Genomic DNA, 21,409 nt, shown 5'->3' on the forward strand with positions numbered 1-21,409 from the left:
ATTCAACAGACTGTATCAGAAAACAGGATAACAATCTCGAATTGCAACATCTTGGTCAGTTCTTTTAAAGCTCAGAGTACCGCGCAAACATTAAAAACAATAAATAAAAAAAGGCCATTTTCATAAAAGAGCACACAATTTTACCCTTTCTTACCCGCATGACATCACCCCGGGGAGTCCTACTCTTTCTATGACTAAAGTGTACGATCCATCTACCGGAGATATCAGCTTTTATATCTCATATCTTTTATAAAACATGTCTATGACAAAATCAAGTTATATATATCATCATGTTTGTCAGATAATTAAAAACTATATATAAACAGTATTAGTGTATCCAGTGTAATAAAAACAGATAAAAATAACAAGAAATCCAGGAAGTAGTGCCCTTGCCTTTTTTGGGGCCATTCATTAAGCCAGAAGATAGGCGAAAGTGCTAGCAACCGTATTTCCTAGTTATTCCTATTGATAGAGAGGATTAACATATCTTTTCTAATAATAATAAAGATTAGAAAAGATATAAAATGCCTAAGTGTAAAGTATTTAATGTATCATACTGGTTAATGCATTTCTTCCAGGCATCGGACAGTGGAGGGATTTTTTGGGGGCTCGTAGTTAGTGCTCAAGATAAACACGGACGGCGGCAGTCGTGTATTAGGAATGCCATAATGCAAAACATGACCATTGACTAAACTCTTTGTAAAATAAAAGTTCTGTGATAAAATGTCGCTTTGCAGAAAAAAACCTCAATCATTTCAACAAACAGTTTCACCAATGGTCATAGTTTACGTTGTTCTTAAAACACGATTACCAGACTGATTCAATCCGTCTTTAGTTTGAAGAAAGATTATGATCCCACAACTAATTTTATTCTCTGACACTTTTCCGTAGGAAACCCCTTAAGAGGGATTTCAATGGTACGTGTGAGACATATTCAGTCGTATGATCTCCCGCCACAATCCAAACCTCTGATTAAATACCCACTTATGGATAATAAGCGATATAAGCGCCTGTACATGTGTTACATCACGCTCCTTTTCGGGATTAAACCATAAACATCAAACTTCCCACGTGACTCAGTAGTGTCTTACAACAGATTAATGTAAGATTTCAAAGCCGCTTTACTGAGAAGTAATCGCTAAAAGTCAAAAGGGAAGTCATTGTCCAGTTTCCGATCTGATGGTCAGTGTACCAATACGCCCCGGTCAAAGGTCACTGCTTTGACTGGCCTTGGTTGGTTGATATTGTACATCCTTATAAAGGCAACCATTCCTTGTCTCCGTATCAAAGTATCTCAACACTGCGTTATAACAAAATCAAATCACTTTTAGTTTGTGTATGTCTGAGCTGGAACATTTTTGATAGACGTAACTAGATCCGAATGTTTCTTTCTAACAAAAGTTACAGAACGAAACAGACAAAATAATGCAGTTATAGTTAAAGTTTGATTTCGAAAAGGATATTTTTCATCAAAATGCTTGGTTGTCGTATGTGCCTTGGGTTTCTTCTGCTTATTCTGAACACTAGCCAAGCACTAGGTGAGTACTATTTGTCACTTTCCTAAGTCTACGGACATCTTATCGGAGCATATTTAGCAAACAAATTCATAAGTTTATTATTTTTAAATTGAAGCCTGGATTTTTAAGTCTGACATTGTTACATGCTTCGTAGGCTAGCCATTCCTTAATAAACAAAATCTTATTAAACTAACGATCTAGACTTTTAAATATCACTTAAGCTTTCTATACATTTTCGTTCTTCAATTACTTAGCTTGAATGGGTATTAATCATGAATAGAGAAGGGGAGTAATGAAATGACTGTAAATTATTATTTTCTGAATGATATAATTTATTTCCATGATATTGCACGATTATTTACTTCACTGTAACTAATTAGTTTTAAGGCTACATTCTTTTAAGGGAACAATACTTTCCCGTATTAGATTTGTTTCTAGTGTCTGTAGTTTCATTTCCAAAACATATCAGAACAACAATCATTTGAGATCCTATATAAATAAAAACCATTCACATGTTTTCATGAATATTTGAATACTGACAAAGGGTAATATAAGCGAACTGAAAATCAACATCAAACTATTCATCGTTGTATCAGTGTGCCTTGTTCTTCATTTTATTAGTAACAATATCGAAATAAAGGATTTTTTAAAAATCTTTTTCTTTTTAAGATGAATCCGTTCTTCTTGTCGTGTATCTTAGATTAGCAGGCTATATTTTTATTTCCATGAAGCCCGTCTCCTTTGGCGATTGTTTCCTTTGCGGTATCGCCTTACAGTGTAATAAGTGTTTATGTTAATGTAGCAAAAAGGCACGTAGTAAATAAAGAAATAAGCATCATTGTATGCATTTTCAACCAGTTACATAAAATAGTAATGAAAATTATACAACAAAATAAAGGCTATATACCAAAATAAACATCAAATAACAAAATAAGCATTTTTTAACAAAAAACAAAAAAAAAAACATTACAAAAAAAAATTGAAAGTATACAACAAAGTAAGTAAAGCGAAACATCAAAATGAACAGAGCCATACGCACTTGTTCATAATTGGACGAGCTACAACAGAGCCATACACACTTGTTCATAATTGGACGAGCTACAACAGAGTCACACACACTTGTTCATAATTGGACGAGCTACAACAGAGCCATACGCACTTGTTCATAATTGGACGAGCTACAACAGTTGCATCACATGGCAACATACCATCTGATATAGTTGTACATAGATGTTTGGATATCCAACTCCTGTAATACATATACGTGGCAACTTTGTATTGTCAACCTGTCAATGACACTTCCCGGATTACCTTGATAATTTTATGACCCATTCTTATTCTATTTTCAGATGTAGACACTTCAAAATTTGGTAAGTAACTATTTTATCATTATCTCAGTCATAATGCTTGCAAACAAGCACTGATCGCTATACATAACGAAAGCGTTTAACCTGATGCAATGACAAACGTAATCACACATAGCTGGATTGTACAAGATAAACATACCACATAGAATGGTTAGGTTAGACAAAAGGTTGCATTATAAACCAAGACTAAATTCATTATTTTAGCAATTATTATAGAATAAAATCAAACATCTTATAGAGACTGCACAACAATATGGTAGTTTCAAATTTGTCCACGCTTGGATTCTAATGAATTAAAAAAAAATCAGCAGCTATACTTTAGATGAAGGTAGGCATCCTTTTTTAATTCTGATATGAAATATCGGAAGCAGATTTAAAAAATGGGTATTTTTCTGCATTTTATTTCTTATTAACAGAATTGTCTAAGAAGATCTTTTGATACAAAATATCTGTAAGATACAGTGTAAAATGTGTTTACTTATAACTGATACAAATGGATAGAATAAAGTCAATATTAAATTTTATCATGTTCTAAGAGGTGTCGAAATCCAAAAGCGTGTAGAAGGAAATACATGTAGACGGTGTCTATACGTGTGAAGTACATAACATTTCTGGAGATGTAAAAGCTGGTAGAATGCTTTTGATATTTTGCAAGAATCCGTTAAGTTAATGTTAATTTGCAAGTTGTCAAATAAGTAAATGAAATTCAGAAATGCCAAAAGCGAGAATCATTTTACGAATTATCTATATTTACAGTGTTAGAAACCAATTTTCAACTCTGAGAAATTGTTGATTCTTTTATATTTTATTCCCAACATCAGATATACATCGTAAAAACAATTATTTCGTGAGTTATGAAACTGCATTATCTTCTAATCCCAGTATCGTGAACGGTCTTTCCTTACACTATACTTTTGAAGGCATTATCAGAATTTCTTCACGTTAAGGGATGTTCGTTACACTGGTACCTGTTCATACAGTGTTAAGATGTAATCATTGTCTGTGTATGACGAAACTAATTTGTCACGTGATGTGGTTGTCCCGACAGAGAAACTGGTGGTTCTTCCCCGCTCCAACAAGATTTCCAGTGTAGAGCAGGCTGCCGATGGCGACACAGCGACCTGTATACAATATAGACGGCCCCGCAAAAACGCCCGTGTATGGATCGACCTTCGGGGCCTCCATAATGTACATCGCGTCATCGTCAGACACAGCGGCATAGGTATATCACAACAGAACACCAGCTCTGATTCAGAATTGCTCATACAAAGACTTGTTTGTCTGCACTCAATGAACGTGTAACTAGTCAATTTTCAGCGAATGTCCTCTATACGTGGGTGTTATATTTTTGCAGAAAATTTGTTGATACAAGTATGCCTCTTTTTTTTACATTTATGATGGTATGAAATACAGTTCCGTCCAAACAATTTCCATCGTAACTTTATCTATGTATTTATTTTAGTCCTTGTATTTACTTTCAAAGCAACAAATTTAATTGTATCATTTGGGAGGTTTCTCTTTGTTTCTGACACATTTTGATCAATCTGATTTACCATATGATGGAACAACCTCTTTTAATTGGGAAACAATATTGTGCTGTCTTTTACTTCCGTTTCCGCCTTGTGATCAATCGGAAACCATTCGGGAATTTTCGTCAAAGTTTGACGTCACGACATCATTGTTCCACTATTCCTATAACAGTAAATCGGAAAGACCCGAACATCGATTGGGAAACGCATTAGTAATAGTTGTTTTAAGCTTGTATTACAACGTTTTGAGTCGTAGGTCTAATAAGAGGCTGTTACATTGGAAATGTAAATATTAATGATAGAATTTACACCACATGGAACTTTGGTTAAATGACAAATTTATAAATGTAATCAACGATGTCCCATCCTGATGCTGAATCATGGACGTACGTTGTGTTTATTTGAGTTATGGTCACACCAATATATATATGTGTTATTCTGACCATGATGTTTGCACTTTGTTTTTACGGCTGAAAAAATAGCGCCGTAAAAATGCATTCAAACAATATTATAAGTGATTTTATATGATCTTTAGTACACTATTTGTAATATACAATTACCAAACATTAATTTATACCATTTGTTCCCAAGAAGGGAAAAGTGACATAAAAATAAATATGTCTATGTAATCAACTCAATTAAATATATTAATTGCAAGGAGTTTTTTGATTTTTTCCACAGATTCTAATTCAGATTTACAAATGATGAAAAACATCCAGATCAAACTGTCTGATACAACGTCTGCTTCCAATAAGAAGAACTGCTTTACAAACTATGACGACATACCATCGGACGGCGCCATGGATACCAACACCAGTTGTGTCCTCCAATCAGCACGGAGTGTCTACGTCATAAGGCCGACGGAGCTGCGCTTCTGTGAAGTTGAAGTATACGGTAAGTATAAAAGAAACTGTTATATAAGACATACGATGTAACATAACCATGTTTTTGTAACGATGTAATAGTATTGTGAATAATCAATTTAGTCCGCTGACCTTAGGTTAGAGCTAGTTATCAAAACAACAATCACCCCAATGGTAATTATTATATTTTATTACAAAAACAAATTCACAATTATCAAATAGGAGGATCTCAAGTAATAATTTAAAGTGTGGCGCTGTAGAATTTAGCAGTGAGACATCTTAAAAATACCACTTGTATCATTCAAGGTTGTGTATCTGGTCGCTGGGGAGCAGCATGTGAACACACGTGCGGCGCATGTGCAGCAGGAGACACTTGTGACTCTGTAACTGGAAATTGTCCGGGCGAATGTGCGAAAGGATGGAATGGATATCTCTGTAATATAGGTAATGCGACAATAATGTAATGATTGTGATACGAAAAAAAGGATAATGCAAAGATCATCACTTCAAACATTTTCATAAATAAAAATTCTGTGTAAAATTATTTACCAGATATTTCCAAAATTAACATATTTTTTTCTACAATAAATGCAATGGTGTGCTTATTTTACCATGCAATTACTCTACTTTGAAGATCTTCCTACCATAGTGGTATCGTTCAAAGTATGTATAGGATATTTGCATAGAATGTAATAAATGTATATCGTATTGTGTTAATGTTGAGCGAAATAACTGTGTTGTGACGCTGAAGATTTATAATTAGACATTGTAGGAGTTGGGAACATTTTCGGAAATTCATGTATTTCGTATAAAAAAAAATCCAAAAAGATGAGACTGCCATTAACATGTGAATTAAGTCTGCAATAACATTGAAAGCTGTCATTTGCCAGGTTTCTGATATGAAATTTATTTACAGTTATGCATAAATAATGCTGGTAATAAAGTTATTGCCCAGTTTTAATCGTTTTGCTTGAAGGAAATTTCATGAACTTGAAATGAATACACCATTCAAATACATAATACATTTTAATATTTAATATATCAGCTTTTACTTTTTGCAGGTTTATAACTTAGTTAACAGATTTTTTTCTCCAAAATAGAGAAAATAGTTGATCATGTACTTATTTAATTTATGATAAATATATTAGTGGTTTAAATAATGCCGTTCGTATTATTTGTATATTTTTTTATATTATAGATGGGTCTGAATAATAAATGCTTGGATAACTGATATATTTAGGATGTTTCTCAGGGCTATGCTAAAACAATTATATATCTATTTAACATTAATAATTCAATACATTTTATGACAAAATATTATCGGAATACAATCACACAAATGTACAGTGTACGTACGTTGTAGTCTGAATGTAATGCAACAAAAATATGTAATTGGCGTAAATTCTTTTTTTCAGCAACCTTGACAACTACAGCAACAACAATAACCCCAATTATAACATCACCGCCAACAACTAAAACAACAACAACAACAACAACTATGACATCACCAACAACAGCAAAATCAAAAACATCCTCGTCAACTACAACAACAACCCCAATTATAACATCACCGCCAACAACTAAAACAACAACAACAATGACATCACCAACAACAGCAAAATCAAAAAGATCATCGTCAACGACAACAACAACAACAACGATAGCGACAGCACACTTAACAACAAAAGTTCCAAAAATCAACATGACCTCACTACCAAAGACTAGCACAATCACAGTTAACACCACAGTTGCCACAACAGACACGAATATATCCCAAGATATGCTTTCAAGTAGTCCACCGGATGCTGCAACTACGGTAAGCGCAGTTACGTCTGCAATTTCGGGACAAACGGAACACACGTCAGGAATGACCTCGACAGTGCCGAAACAAACCTCCGGAAGTTTTCTTTTTGTAACTGAGGACGAAAGGACTACACAGTCTACTAGTACGATTGATGGAAGTAGGCTTAATATGTCATCTTCATTTCCATCAACATTTTCATCAGTGACGTCTGGCAACACTCAAGTAGGTTCTACAAGCGATACACGAGCAATAATGACGTCACCAACAGATGTATCAGATGTCCAAACTACTGGAAGTAACAAAGTGAATGAGTCGACCAGTATGTTCTTGGACGTTTCACATTCTACAACAGAGGAGAGCACTAACGTCATTGACATTGATGGTTATACCGAAGAAACAGCTACCTCCTATGATGAAGCTTCAGAAGATTTTAACTCTTCACATATACAAAATGTAACCTCTAACCCGAATGTCTTTTGGAACACATTAGATGATGATTCAGGAACAACTCTTATGCTTTCCTCCCCAGTAGAAGAAAGTTCCTCTCCCACAACAACTATGGACGTCGACTGGTCCGGGGACGGTACCGATGAATCACGGAATGATTCGTTAGTCACAACGCAAGACTTGGATAGTGTAACCTCTGAAATGCACATATCAGAAATAGTTACAGAGAACGTGTGGTCATTCACTGTAACAGAAGTAAGCAGCACAGTATTTTTTTCGGATGACGTCACAAAATCTTCACAAGTCGTTCGAGAAGTAGAACTAACAGCCCCGAATGGTAAAGAGACGTCTGGTATGGACTGTGAAGGATTCTCCTGCTCCAAGAATTACCTCGTCGTCTTGATTGCAGTGGTCGTTGCTCTTCTCTTATTTTCCACCCTTATTATAACAGTATACATGTATAGGTATGTATACGTATTATACTACGCGCCATAGCTTACATATACTTCAGAAGATGTCTTTATATATATAAAAGCACTTAAACATTCTGCACTTTATTGTTACAGTCTTATTGATATACCGACAAAGTCTCAATGAAACATAACTGCTTTTATTCGATACAGAGTTATAGCACAACGAACACAAACTGTGTACGTGAAATTAAGCAAAATAACAAGATTAAAAAATACCTGTAAAAACTACTTAACTTTGAGTATGTCATTTGATGTTATGCTATTTTCAAATTATTTTTTCTAACAAGTATAAATCTTTCCTGAAATCAGACGAAGGGTGCGCCAGAAGAGAAGCCATGACTTTGAAAAAGGTGACAGCTTCAAGGGTTTTAACGGACTGCCTCTCCCTGACATTGCAGCTGCAGCAAAGACATATGGAAGCAATGGAGACATCACAACTACTAAAGTGGACGGTGAGACGCCATTGCATGCTGTTGTAGATCTGTGTATATCTGACAAAAACGTGGAAACATTATAAAGTCTATAATTGCAAACTAGATTAATATTTTCGTTGAATCCTTTAAAATATTTAGTAATCAAACTAGCGCTAACTTAATCCACTACATTCTATCTTTTTTGCCATGTCGAATTTATTGAACGTTCTACGTGTCGGTAAAATAATGTATTCACAGTCTACCGACAATGATAAAATATAATAAAGTACCGTACATCAGGATATTTCCGCATGGTTGACATTTTTGTGATTTCGCGGGTCAATAACGTGATTGCAAAAATATGATCCGCAGAATAATATTACAAGTGAAAAATTTAGCAATAATAGTAAACTTCATAACCGATGTGTCGTCATGGAAAAGGGAGCAAGTCCTATATGCATCAATATTGATTCAATACGATGTTTGGAAATATATTGTATCACATAAATCATCTAAAAGTTTTGTTGATGATTTTTTAAACAAAATACAATTACTTGTTGCTCCATATGCTGTACTAAAGCCTTTGAATTTTGACACTTTAAAACACCGTGAAAATTGAAATCCTTCACATGTCTAATTTACTTTTCAATTTTAGGATAAATCGCGAAAATTTAAGCCCGAGAAAATAACCCTTTATACGTTGGTTCCAGATCAGAGGAATTCGAGCTTAAAAATCATACGTATGGATACTGTATCCAACTAAAGTCAAATATGCTCGAGAGACAGCCTTTATATAGCAACCATCTCTTGTTTCTCATTTCCACAAAGGCGTTTACTTTACATATATATACATACTCTGTTAAGAGACGATTTTTGTTATCAAGCCTTCCCTTTGGTGGTCTCTCAGCTCAAATTTGACTATAATCTTTATCATTTTATACTTTTTGAAACCTTTTAGCAAATACGATATGAAGAATATTTCAATGTCATGTTTGGAGATTTTTTAAGTATACGGTTTAATATCGCATAAAGCTGAACTTCAATCTGTGTTGCATTTACAGACACTGAGGACAAGGATGATTGTGATTTTAATACCTCCCTATTAGCTTCGTGCAATCTGTCTTCCTTCTCGCCGAGTCAGGCCAAGAGCACACCAGTGGGGGATATCCAGGATCACTTAACAATAATGAAAGATCGGGCACTTTTCAACAAAAACTTCATGGTCAGTTTTGGTCAGTTTGGCTAGGTCTATTTTGATATTTGTGTCAGCATATTATGGTTTAACTGGGGACATGGAGCTAAATAACTAAAAAAAAATGTAAAAGAGTTTTAAGAGATCAGATCTCATGATTTTTATTATTTACACATACCTGACAATCATGTACAAACTAGGAAAAATAACACGCTTTTTTAAAACATTTTTGAGGGAAAAAAATTGCCTGAAAGCAAAATAAAATCCAGTGTCAAACACCATCAAGCCAACAGGATATGTATTACGGTGCGCACGTTTGAAGTAGGAAAACGCATTTACATTAAAGGACAAACTATACTGAGGTAGGAACGTTGATCTACATGACAACCCAATACATTTGATTTGAGATCTGTGTGAGAAAGGAACCTTTACCATATAATTTGCTTGATGCCGTTTTAGAGTCTGTCAGGTGCCGATATCAGCCCATGCAGCATAGGAACTAGTAACGAGAACTCGAGGAAGAACCGATATGTCAACATCACTACATGTGAGTATTCTGCTGCATGTGTACATATATTAAGGTACTTGAATAAGTTCCTTTTTCATATCTGATTAATCAAGCTGGTCTAAAAAATACATTTCCAGGTTCTGCTTACAGGTGATGTTAATTATGGAATGATAAAGAGTTCAATATCCTTTTAGAACCTAACCCGGAACACATACATATACACGAGATAATATTTTACTATATAACAAGAAATTTAAGGGGGTTTATAAACAATTTTTCCAATAACAAAATTCGTGATTTGTTGGCACTTAAGTTAGATAAATCGTTCATATAGTTGTTGTACTTATGTTTGTGGTTCGACTGAACACGGCACCTGTGAAGGTAAACACTCACTAAAATTGTATATCATACATATTGTTATTACAGTTGATCACTCCAGGGTAGCATTGACGTCCAATGACGAGGAGGAAAATTACTATATCAACGCTAGCTACATTGATGTAAGAAAGTCGTGTTGAATCTATAAAGTGTCTTGTGTCAAACCAATGGAAATAAGGGTATTTGTACTGTCACTATTTGTCTAGAAAGTGTTCATATTATAAAGTGAGTAGTTCGAAAGTTGTATTTGAAGAAAACATATAGAACATAAGAAATAAATGAAAATGGAACTTTTAAAAATGTTGGTGATAAAATATTTAAGCAAAATGATTTTTAAGTGGTCAGATTTTTTTCAATTCCATCACAATTCGAATGAATAAACAACATGACAATACGAATATGAAATAAAAAACAAAATCAGCTAACACTAGAAGTAATAGAAATTATTGCAACAGATGAATGCTTCAAGTTATGTTACGACGGAGATACGTTGTTGAGTATATTTTCATTTTTTTTTAAATGGTACCTTTAAAAAAACTTCAATATGAATATCGTTTATAGATTCCAATTTGGTCTGAACATGAAAGGACACGTCGATATCGGTTTTGGTTTTGAAGAATACATCGTATTCACTAATCTTAACAACAGATGGTAATGTACAATGTGCTTTATTTTTTGTCCTTCAGAGTTTTGAACAACCAAAGGCTTACATTGCAACACAAGGTAAGTTATACTATTAAAATATATCAACCATATATACCCATTCTTGAAATAATATTAAAACCATCTGATTTATGTCAAAACAGCTACGATATGTGTACTACAAAGTACAAGCTGTAACAATGAAAATGTTGTCCAACAAGTTAATTTTAAACAATCAAAAAATGCTAGGACCAATACATTTTAAAACAGCAAAATAGTTTGCCCATTACCTAGTTAATATTAAAATAATAACACTTTAAGTTCGCTGTACCGTTAATTATAAAACAACTGAAATTTGTTAATAAATTTGATAGAGTTCAATGAAATGTTATGTCCACGTTTTATGTGAACCAATCAAAGTCAGTGTCAACTTCCACTACATTTTAGTGATGAAATCAAAATTGTATCACTTCACACACCTTTCATGGAGCTTCGTTAATCAAAATTGTATCACTTCACAGACCTTTCACGGAGCTTCGTTAATCAAGCAACCACGTATCCAGTTGTTCATCTGTACAGCAAGCGGTAACATATTGGAATTCGGAATCAGCCTCGTGTGCCACTAGACTATTGAGATTCCATTGTATAAAACGTGGGATATGTACACATCCGCAAATTAAGATGTTTAAGATAATCCATTGTTTTAATTAGCATTGTTTCGAATCTGTGCTCAATGACAGACACCTGAACAACTTCCGTTAAATTAAAATTTAAAAACAAATTCCGGGATGATATTTACAAATATACAGATTATTTAAACACATCCTCGGTGATTGGGTGGCGTTGTGGATAACGCAAGATAACCGGGGTTCTATTCCCCGATCGGACGTGAAAAGGTATTGGGTCACCTACCAGACCACGTGGGTCAATAAATAATTAATGTAAGTTGATAGAACTTGTTTCACAATTGTTGTAAAATAAATATTTACAATTAACAAGACAATGTTACAAACCTTAGTTGAAATGTTTATCCAACCACCTAGCTAGAGCAAAATGATTAAGAAAGTATTATAGGCAATTAACATCATTAGGACGCCATAATAATCTACGTTTCTTAATTCATATTAAAGTTCAAAAATATGTCTGTAAGTAATACATGTATCATACATGACTCCTGCACAACGTTTGTATAATTTTAATAGTATGCTACCTTAAACATTTTAGCATTCTGTCCTGAAGTATTCTAAACATTTGCTTCGTTCCATTATTTTCATTTGATTCTAACTTACGGTTTGGGGGTACAATATTATGCGCACATTCGTCATAAATGGTCTGATAAATGGCTGATAAAATTTGCGGCGTTAACGCAAGGGAGACAATCATGACGCCATGATTGTGTCAGTAAATTCCAAAACAAATAAGACATAAAAAGCATAAAAAAGCTAATGTAATAAATTGTCTTACGTTATATTGAATGTAACATATGTATCAAACTTCAGGTTATTGCAGGACAATTATTTTAGAAAATACTTTTTTAAGGTGGATACGAATATTATTGATCTGAGTTGAGAAAAACCTGTTGGTGAAGAAACCAACCTAACCACGTAGTCAAATAAATATGTAGATAGAGCATTATAAATAGTTTATTAACATTTCAGGGCCGCTGAAACACACGGTCGGCGATTTCTGGAGAATGATTTGGAAGGAACGCTCGGAAAAGATCGTCATGTTGACAGAATTACAGGAAAATGAAAAGGTACGAATCGTCTGTGTTGTTTTCTTTATCAAATCATTTGAACTGCATCGTGGAAACCTTTCGTTTCATAAGGATGCAATAGAGAAGACATGTTTTAAAGTTGCCGTCATTATTTGACATTAGCAGTTGCTAGCACGTAAACATACAAATGTTCCAAAGGAGATTCGTCTATTAATTTTGATTTTGATGTTTCTGATTTTTTGTGTGTTTTTCAGATAAAATGTGTGCAGTACTGGCCGGACGAGAATAAGAAAATGTCTGTTGATAACCTCACTATAACAATGGAGAACGAATACCACTTCCCTGTCTACAAGCTAAGGTCTTTCTACATCACCGATAGTCAGGTATAAGTGATGACAATTTTCATTACACGTTTGCCTAACGGACCGACAAAATTTGACTAGATTACAAGATGTCCGGTCGCTCACTACTCTTTAATTAAAAACCTTCGAATATAGTATTTCGTTCAACCGCGAATCACTACAGTAGTAACGTTCTAGAAACAGCATGCTTAGTACTCACAACAATTAATATTATGTTGATTTATTACTGTGCATATATGTAACGATATATAACCTTAGCTCTAAACTGTGCAACTGACTATCGCATAAGCAGTCATCTATGTCAAACGGCGATGATAGCTTAGTTATAAAGCATTGCATAAACCGTCAAACCAGTATTTAGATACCACCTTCCAAACTTTCAGGAAGTCCATGTAGTGGTCTATTTTTGTATTTGGTATATAAACAAAACGTTCTTTTAACATTAGGATAATTTTAAGTTGGTTGCTTTTAAGATGATTTCTTTATAGATGTGGTCTTTTGACTAGGTTTAAACTGTAGTCATCGAAACATTGATGATACACAACTTTTGGTTATGTAAGTATAGACAAAATAATTCATTGTCAGTAGCTATCATTGTTACCTGCAATATTGTGTATCAAATGTTTTAATCAGTCACAGGAATCTAGGAAAGTGACACAGTTCCAGTTTACTGCTTGGCCGGACCACGGTGTCCCGGAAGCCTTTCCGTTGATTATGTTCCATGACCGTGTGACCAGTCAACACTCGGACATGACAGGCCCTATGGTTGTACACTGCAGGTAGGTAACAAAGTGTAATCTATCCCATATTACCTTATGCCTAACACGGGTAAAGAACCAGGAGACGTGTTCGTGATTTTCTGAATACCAAATCTAGTAACTGCTTTAAAACTCCGTAATACCTACTGGAAAGTCGTGAAGAAAATATAGAAAGTGATGACTTCAGACATTAAGTTCTGGCGCTTTCCGGATTGTCTGGATATAAAAATAGATACATATTACGAGCGCTGGTTTCATAAACAAAGGTGAAAATGGTATTGAAAATGTGCTAGTGATCCTACATAACATCAATTATTAGTTTTAATTTCTTTGTTATCGTGTTATCGGTATTTTCCTTTTGTTGTCTCTTTGTGTCGACTTAAATATGAGATTATATCCCTTTTGTGTTGATGCGCTGTAGTATAGTTTTCTTTCTATCTTACTTTGAATTATCGCATACAAAGTATCCTATTTTTTCATTAAACGTTAACGGTTCCGAAATCAAAAATGAAGATAATAATTGGCAGTAAGGATAACAAAATAATGTTTCGCTATGTCACATCAGTCACCATAAAGTGTAAAACATTTTTCCAAAGTTTTAAAGTTCTCTTATTTGAAGCACAAATATTCATCCACGAAAACAATATGTATTGCATTAGGATGGTAGTAATTTTCTCACGTAGTGCTGGAGTTGGTCGTACTGGAACCTTCATCGCCATCGATGCTTTGAGTGAGCAGGGACGTAAGACGGGTCACGTGACTATTCATCTGTTTGTGGAGTATATGAGGAGATGCCGACCTCGTATGGTGCAGACGTTGGTAAGTGTACATTATGTTTAAAAATATCAAAACAAATATAAATAAACTGTTTGGGGGCAAAGCTTAATGAGTTTTTGGGGGAAAAGATTGACAATAAAAATCATGACAAATGATAAAAAAAATACATTTGTGTAGAATTAAAACCTTGTTTTCATTTATATCTGTTAATGTCAATATATCTATGTCTGCTTTAAGAATCAGTACGTGTTTCTCCATTATACTCTGATGGAAATGTTCCTCAGTCCGGAATCCTTGGTCAAGGCTGAAAACTTGCGCGAAAAATGGAAAATCAACAGCAATGGAGTAAACAAACACACTAACCAGGAACGGTTCAAGGTGAAAGTAATGTTCCTCTCTTGTTAATATAATTAACAGAATATCAGGTTATTCAGTATTGATGGCATATGTATTTGATTATAAACGAATGATTGATACCACATCAACACAACAATGGAAAGTGTGGGAGAGAGAATAGTATGAAAATGGTTCTTTATAGATGGGATCCTATTTACTTTCGGTAATAAATAGAACGCGTTATATGATGACTTTCCTTGTTCAACTGTTTTGAACGTTGCGTATACTTTATCAGTGAAATCAAATTCAAAGATTCAAAACAGTGTAACACTTGTATGAGTTGATTATGATCAGCAGCAAACTAACTTTAATGTTTGAAAAAGATATTAAAGTCTTGCCTTCATCCAAACGGTCACCTTTTTCTTGCAGAGACTCCAACAACTCCGTCTAAGGTATGGGGGTGAGGCGTACTCGGCCGCACACCAGGAACACAATTCCAGGAGGAACGGAACAACAGTGTTACCAGGTGTGATATTCTACTGTATGGTCAATGTAGATTTTTTTGATTGTATTTGTATATGTTGAAATATTTGATTAAGTCACCAAATATCATTTTGTCATTCGCAAATCGTCCATCCCGTTAAACATCGTCCATCCCGTTAAACATCGTCCATCCCCATAAACATCGTCCATCCCGTTAAACATCGTCCATCCCGTTAAACATCGTCCATTCCCATAAACATCGTCCATCTCCATAAACATCGTCCATCCCGTTAAACATCGTACATCCCGTTAAACATCGTCCGTCCCCATAAACATAGCCACCGTTATATCTACTAAATGCAAAGGGAATGTATTTTTCAAGTGGATGACTACAGAGTGAAGCTAGACGATGGTGAAGAGGATTATATCAATGCTGTAACTTTACCGGTATGTACTTGTTTGAGTTAGCATGGCAGAGCATTTCTCGTGACACGTGCATTTCTCAAGACTGATACGAGTTTGTTTCGTTTTTGTTTCGGATTTTACATATCGTTATTATATGAAATATCTTATATAGAATGAGATTTCATGGCATTGAAAATTGGAAGATAATTTCGCCTCCGAGAATCATTCGGAGCACGTCTTTCAGAGGCTGCAATTTCACGCACCCTTGAGATGGGCTCCCACATTATGGCGAATGGTCCACGTGTTGACAGCAAGCCTGTTGCCTTTTCTAGTATTACATCCTCGAGAGATTCCGAGTGGGGAGACTAAAGGTTTTTGACATTTTGTTAAAATTTCTATACAAGATATATTATATAATGAGGAGATTTCATATTATATGAGATATCTTACATAGAGAATTAAATGAAATATCTCATACAGCATATGAGATATCTTACATAGAAAATTAAATTAAATATCTCATACAGCATATGAGATATCTTATATAGCAGCTCATTTATTTCTATGTAATATATCTTATATATTACATAAGAGATATTATATAAGATATTTCATATACCATATAAAATATCTTGCATAGTTTTATGAAATTCGGGATCGACATTTCTCTTTGAATAAATGTTAAATTGGCTTGCCATTAAGATCATATGACGACAAGTTAAAAGATCATTTGAATTGTATTCACACTGAAACATCACAACCTAGACAGTGTCATATGAAACCTAATGACGGCACCTCTGTCAGTCACATTAGTTTGAGAATGCTACTAGCTAGGGAGACAGGACAGAAAGAAAGTATGATCAGGTAGTGGAAGCAGTCATATCCTTCTTTCCAAAAATCTTTCAATGGTTTGACAAATCAGTAGTTTGTGTCCGACACATCGATAAATACAGTGTATTGAATATCAAATAGTATATTGTATTTAGTACAACAATCGTACAAAGCCTTTTCTCTGTTGATGCAGAACCTTGGAAGTAAGCCTGACTACATTGTTACTGAGATACCATTGTCTTCTACAACAGAACAGTTCTGGCAGATGATACATGAACAGGAATGTAACGTAATAGTCTGTCTTGATCATCCTCTAGATGAACCGGTAAGTTTATCAGAAACCAATCATAGGAATATTCAATTTTATATGTAATCTCTTTAACATTCGTTACATATTTATGTCATTCCTGAATTCGAGGGAAAGTAACAAATTGAATATCAAGTTGCAGTTTTGTTACTATGATCTAAGCAATGTGATTCCGATAACTACGTTTATTAGAATCAGTATGTTTGCTTTCTGATAGATAAATGTGGAAACATCTTTACGAAAGACAAAACAAAAATTAATAAATGTATGTTTGCGATAGCAATTGAAACAGGACGTGCTACTGTTTTATTTGATGTAGGGCGTGTATGTTCTCCCTGGTACAGAACAGGAGAAGACCTATGGGGCTTTCTCTGTGAGACATAAAGACACTGTGTTAGGACCACACGACATAGAGAGGAAGGCCTACATCTTGACACGTGATGTAATTACAATATTTACCTACCTACATGTTAAAATCATCCACTACAATGTATTTTACTCTGTTCAAATTGCATGCAACCTCAACCTTTTTCAAATTCAATGTTACCCTGTGGGGGATATATATTTCTGGAAAAGAATTCAAGAACTTTGTCAGTGTGGCTTAAGATCATCTGTTTAGAGTGCCGTATATTATGGTTTCTTGTTGTCCAACTTCACCTGCCTAGAAAAGAGCGTATCAAGAAATGGGTTGGATGTTAGGGTTTATGTAGCTATTGTAATCAAAGGGTAGAACACGTATACAAGTATGGAGTGTTCTATGATCACGTGGTAAGATACGCTAGAGTACGGTTGTTGCCACACTGTCCTGGCTATGCTGACTATATACATGTATGTCTACCATTTTAAATGTTATTCGCCCTAGAGCAGTTTCCCTGAGAGATAAGGTGCTGTGCAAATGTTTTATATCAATAATAGCAATACCGTTTAAGTTTCATTTCCTAAATCGAAACAGTCTGGGAGCTTTAACCAGAGACCATGTCGGAGAAGCCCAACCATTGGTCTCTTAGTTATCCCCATGCCACTGCCGAAACCTGTAATCATTTGCAATGGAAAGTGTTCTGTTTTATATGACGATGGTTATTTCTGAAAAGAGGGACTTTTATCAAAGAGATAAAAATATAGTTGAAAAAACACCCCATTACAACAATGTTATAAGTGTTAAATATTCAGCGGGGCTGGACTGGAATTCGGACCCTGGACTTCAGGTTGTTCTACTGTCGCTCTAATCGGCTGAGCTAACTGATCAACGAAAGTGTCCTGGCACAATTGTTCTACGGTTACATGTAGATCCAAAACGAAATTAAGGAGGTTGCTATGAAAACCATAGTACAGTGGAACAGGGATCCTTAATGCAGATGGTTTCTTGATGACTGAACTATATCATTTTTATTTCGTCTAATGAATTTAGAAGGAGGAGAACGAAGTGGCGGTGTTTTACTTGTCAACATGGAATACGGAAGACCAGCTACCTCCGACCTGTGCTAGCCTCATTTCTCTACACCAGGAGACGCAAAAATGGCAAGAGGACAGAGGTCACAGTCGAGTCACGGTCGTATGTAGGTCAGTATGAAGGTCATATCAAGTTATGTATAGACAAATGAAGAACAAATTACAAACTGTTGCGTATAATTGGTATTCGTTAGCAGGTTGGCGTCAATGTTATATTACTGCCGTATATCTATCAGTGTCAAGGTTATGCTTTATCGTATGTAGGTCAATTTCAAGGACGCATTAAAATGATTCGCCTTTACTCATTTAACCAATGACGTCCCAGCAGAAATATGCTTAATAGCTGAAACATCTTTATTCGGAAATATATTCGAGAAAAAAATAGCAAACATTCATTTTTTGACATATCTAACACTCAGGGATGGAGCTGAACGATGCGGGTTGTACTGCGCTGTGTGTAACATTGTGGAATGCATCGACTGGTATAATCGTGTGGACATCTTCCGTTCAGTTCGGCATCTACAGATCCGCAGGCCTGAGGTTATACAGAGCCAGGTAAGCACATTTGATCCTCAGACAAGAGGTTATACAGACCCAGGTAAGCACATTTGATCCTCAGACAAGAGGTTATACAGAACCAGGTAAGCACATTTGATCCTCAGACAAGAGGTCATACAGAGCCAGGTAAGCACATTTGATCCTCAGACAAGAGGTCGTACAGAGGCAGGTAAGTAGATTTGATCCTCAGACAAGAGGTCATGCAGAGCCAGGTAAGCACATTTGATCCTCAGACAAGAGGTCGTACAGAGGCAGGTAAGTACATTTGATCCTCAGACAAGAGGTCATGCAGAGCCAGGTAAGCATATTTGATCCTCAGACAAGAGCTCATGCAGAGGCAGGTAAGCACATTTGATCCCCAGACAAGAGGTCATACAGAGCCAGGTAAGCACATTTGATCCTCAGACTAGAGGTTATACAGACCCAGGTAAGCACATTTGATCCTCAGACAAGAGGTCGTACAGAGGCAGGTAAGTACATTTGATCCTCAGACAAGAGGTCATGCAGAGCCAGGTAAGCATATTTGATCCTCAGACAAGAGGTCATGCAGAGGCAGGGAAGCACATTTGATCCCAAGACAAGAGGTCATACAGAGCCAGGTAAGCACATTTGATCCTCAGACAAGAGGTTATACAGACCCAGGTAAGCACATTTGATCCTCAGACAAGAGGTCGTACAGAGGCAGGTAAGTACATTTGATCCTCAGACAAGAGGGCATGCAGAGCCAGGTAAGCATATTTGATCCTCAGACAAGAGGTCATGCAGAGCCAGGTAAGCACATTTGATCCTCAGACAAGAGGTCATGCAGAGCCAGGTAAGCACATTTGTTCCTCAGACAAGAGGTCATACAGAGCCAGGTAAGTACATTATTTTGAATCACAGGCAAGAGATCATACAGAGCCTGATAAGTAAGAGTCACAGACAAAAGGTCTTACAACGCGTGAAAAGTACATATGTTAAGCATACCTGATAAAGCAAGTACTCGACGCTTTTTGAACTGATTTCTTTTATTAAAATGTCAGAGAAAACTAGGTGATGCACATTGTATCATTGTTGGTGAGAGAGTATTTACCGATAAACCGTCCGGACATGTTCATGGAACAACCTCATTCATATAATACATATATCCTTTGCCCATATGTTATTTCATTCATATTGTAGAAATTATATAGTTTCATTTCGTTATGTTTGTTCCAAAACCATTTAACGATTACTCCTATTGTTTTGGCTTCCGTTTGGATCCGTCCAGATGTAGTACCCAGCTTCCGTTACGTCAGTACTGTTGCTGTTATATCTTCTCGTTTTGTTCGTTCCAGGTGCAGTATTCCTATTGCTTTGACGTGGCGGTAGCCTATACGGATACATCTGATGGAACCTGTATCAAACTCCCGGACGATACCATTGTCGTGTCTCCGACTACATTAGTATGACGTCATCAGTGATTTTCATCTTGTGTAACCAATCATACAAATACTTATAAGAGAATCGATCGATCAATCATCGCCCATAGTATATGCTGCATTACATCAAACATGCTGACAGAAACGTATTAAGCTGATTGGCTGCAATATATCAAATGCAACGGTGATTTTGATATATAAAGTACATAATGTGTAATTTGCCCTAGTAGAGCATCAGACCTACCATTCAAATCATTATTTTCTTACTTTGTCGACAACAACAAATAATATCAATGTGCATAATTATTTGCTTTGCTATACAGATCTTAACTACAATTTATTTCTGTTTTTGTACAGTGTTCCGGGAGTATGGACCATTTGGAGGTCTCAATGTACGACAAACATACTCAAAACGTTGTTTTTTTTATAACTGGGTGGGTGTACTATTATATTGATAGCTAATCAATGCTACAGCGCAGCATTAATTCAGTCCTAATAAAGTGTATTAAAAGTTGGTTGAATGTTTATTTATGTACTTGTTTTGCTTTAACGCTAACATTTATATTTTCCTATAGCTCATTCTTAGTACATCTGGAAGTTGAGCAGTCATCAACAAACATTTGATAACATACAACCTGTTTTCCCCAACATTGAACACATGAATCCAACAATAGTCATGAGGTAACGGGAAATGTCCATCCACATGTTAGTCCTTCACAACTAGTGATATTGGGCGAACACATCGATAGCTTATTGAACGCAATGGTAGCTGCTAAAGTAACTTCGTCCGAAGCGGAGAGTATGCGAGTGATCTTGTTTCTGCTGGAATTCAACTCGATGCCTCACGGTTATTTTCCATAAGCCCTAATGACCAAAGCATACTCTTAACAGTA

The 21,409-nt window shown here is 35.5% G+C and overlaps 1 protein-coding gene across 1 annotated transcript; it reads left to right on the forward strand.

Moving 5' to 3' along the window:
* Positions 1-1,353: 1,353 nt before the first annotated feature.
* On the forward strand, positions 1,354-21,041 carry LOC110456592 (receptor-type tyrosine-protein phosphatase gamma-like). Its single transcript, XM_021507414.1, has 24 exons — positions 1,354-1,538; positions 2,867-2,887; positions 3,933-4,106; positions 5,095-5,307; positions 5,583-5,720; positions 6,692-7,991; positions 8,310-8,452; positions 9,475-9,635; positions 10,065-10,152; positions 10,540-10,613; positions 11,178-11,214; positions 12,792-12,889; positions 13,105-13,233; positions 13,846-13,991; positions 14,654-14,789; positions 14,985-15,125; positions 15,513-15,609; positions 15,949-16,013; positions 16,996-17,127; positions 17,429-17,551; positions 18,518-18,669; positions 18,978-19,113; positions 20,433-20,540; positions 20,874-21,041. Exons 1-24 carry the CDS (start codon positions 1,475-1,477, stop codon positions 20,976-20,978), a joined length of 3,981 nt encoding a protein of 1,326 aa, XP_021363089.1. The 5' UTR covers positions 1,354-1,474; the 3' UTR covers positions 20,979-21,041.
* Positions 21,042-21,409: the final 368 nt, after the last annotated feature.

The sequence above is a fragment of the Mizuhopecten yessoensis genome, unplaced genomic scaffold (genome assembly GCF_002113885.1).
Source record: "Mizuhopecten yessoensis strain PY_sf001 unplaced genomic scaffold, ASM211388v2 scaffold8811, whole genome shotgun sequence".
In the NCBI taxonomy this organism is placed as follows: domain Eukaryota; kingdom Metazoa; phylum Mollusca; class Bivalvia; order Pectinida; family Pectinidae; genus Mizuhopecten; species Mizuhopecten yessoensis.

Bases quoted from the DNA above. Each gene is read 5' to 3' on its own strand.
- LOC110456592 (XM_021507414.1), top strand. From the start codon at position 1,475: ATGCTTGGTTGTCGTATGTGCCTTGGGTTTCTTCTGCTTATTCTGAAC. The intron at 12,890-13,104 runs GTACGAATCGTC...TGTGTTTTTCAG, and splicing joins AATTACAGGAAAATGAAAAG to ATAAAATGTGTGCAGTACTG. The intron at 13,992-14,653 runs GTAGGTAACAAA...TTTCTCACGTAG, and splicing joins CCTATGGTTGTACACTGCAG to TGCTGGAGTTGGTCGTACTG.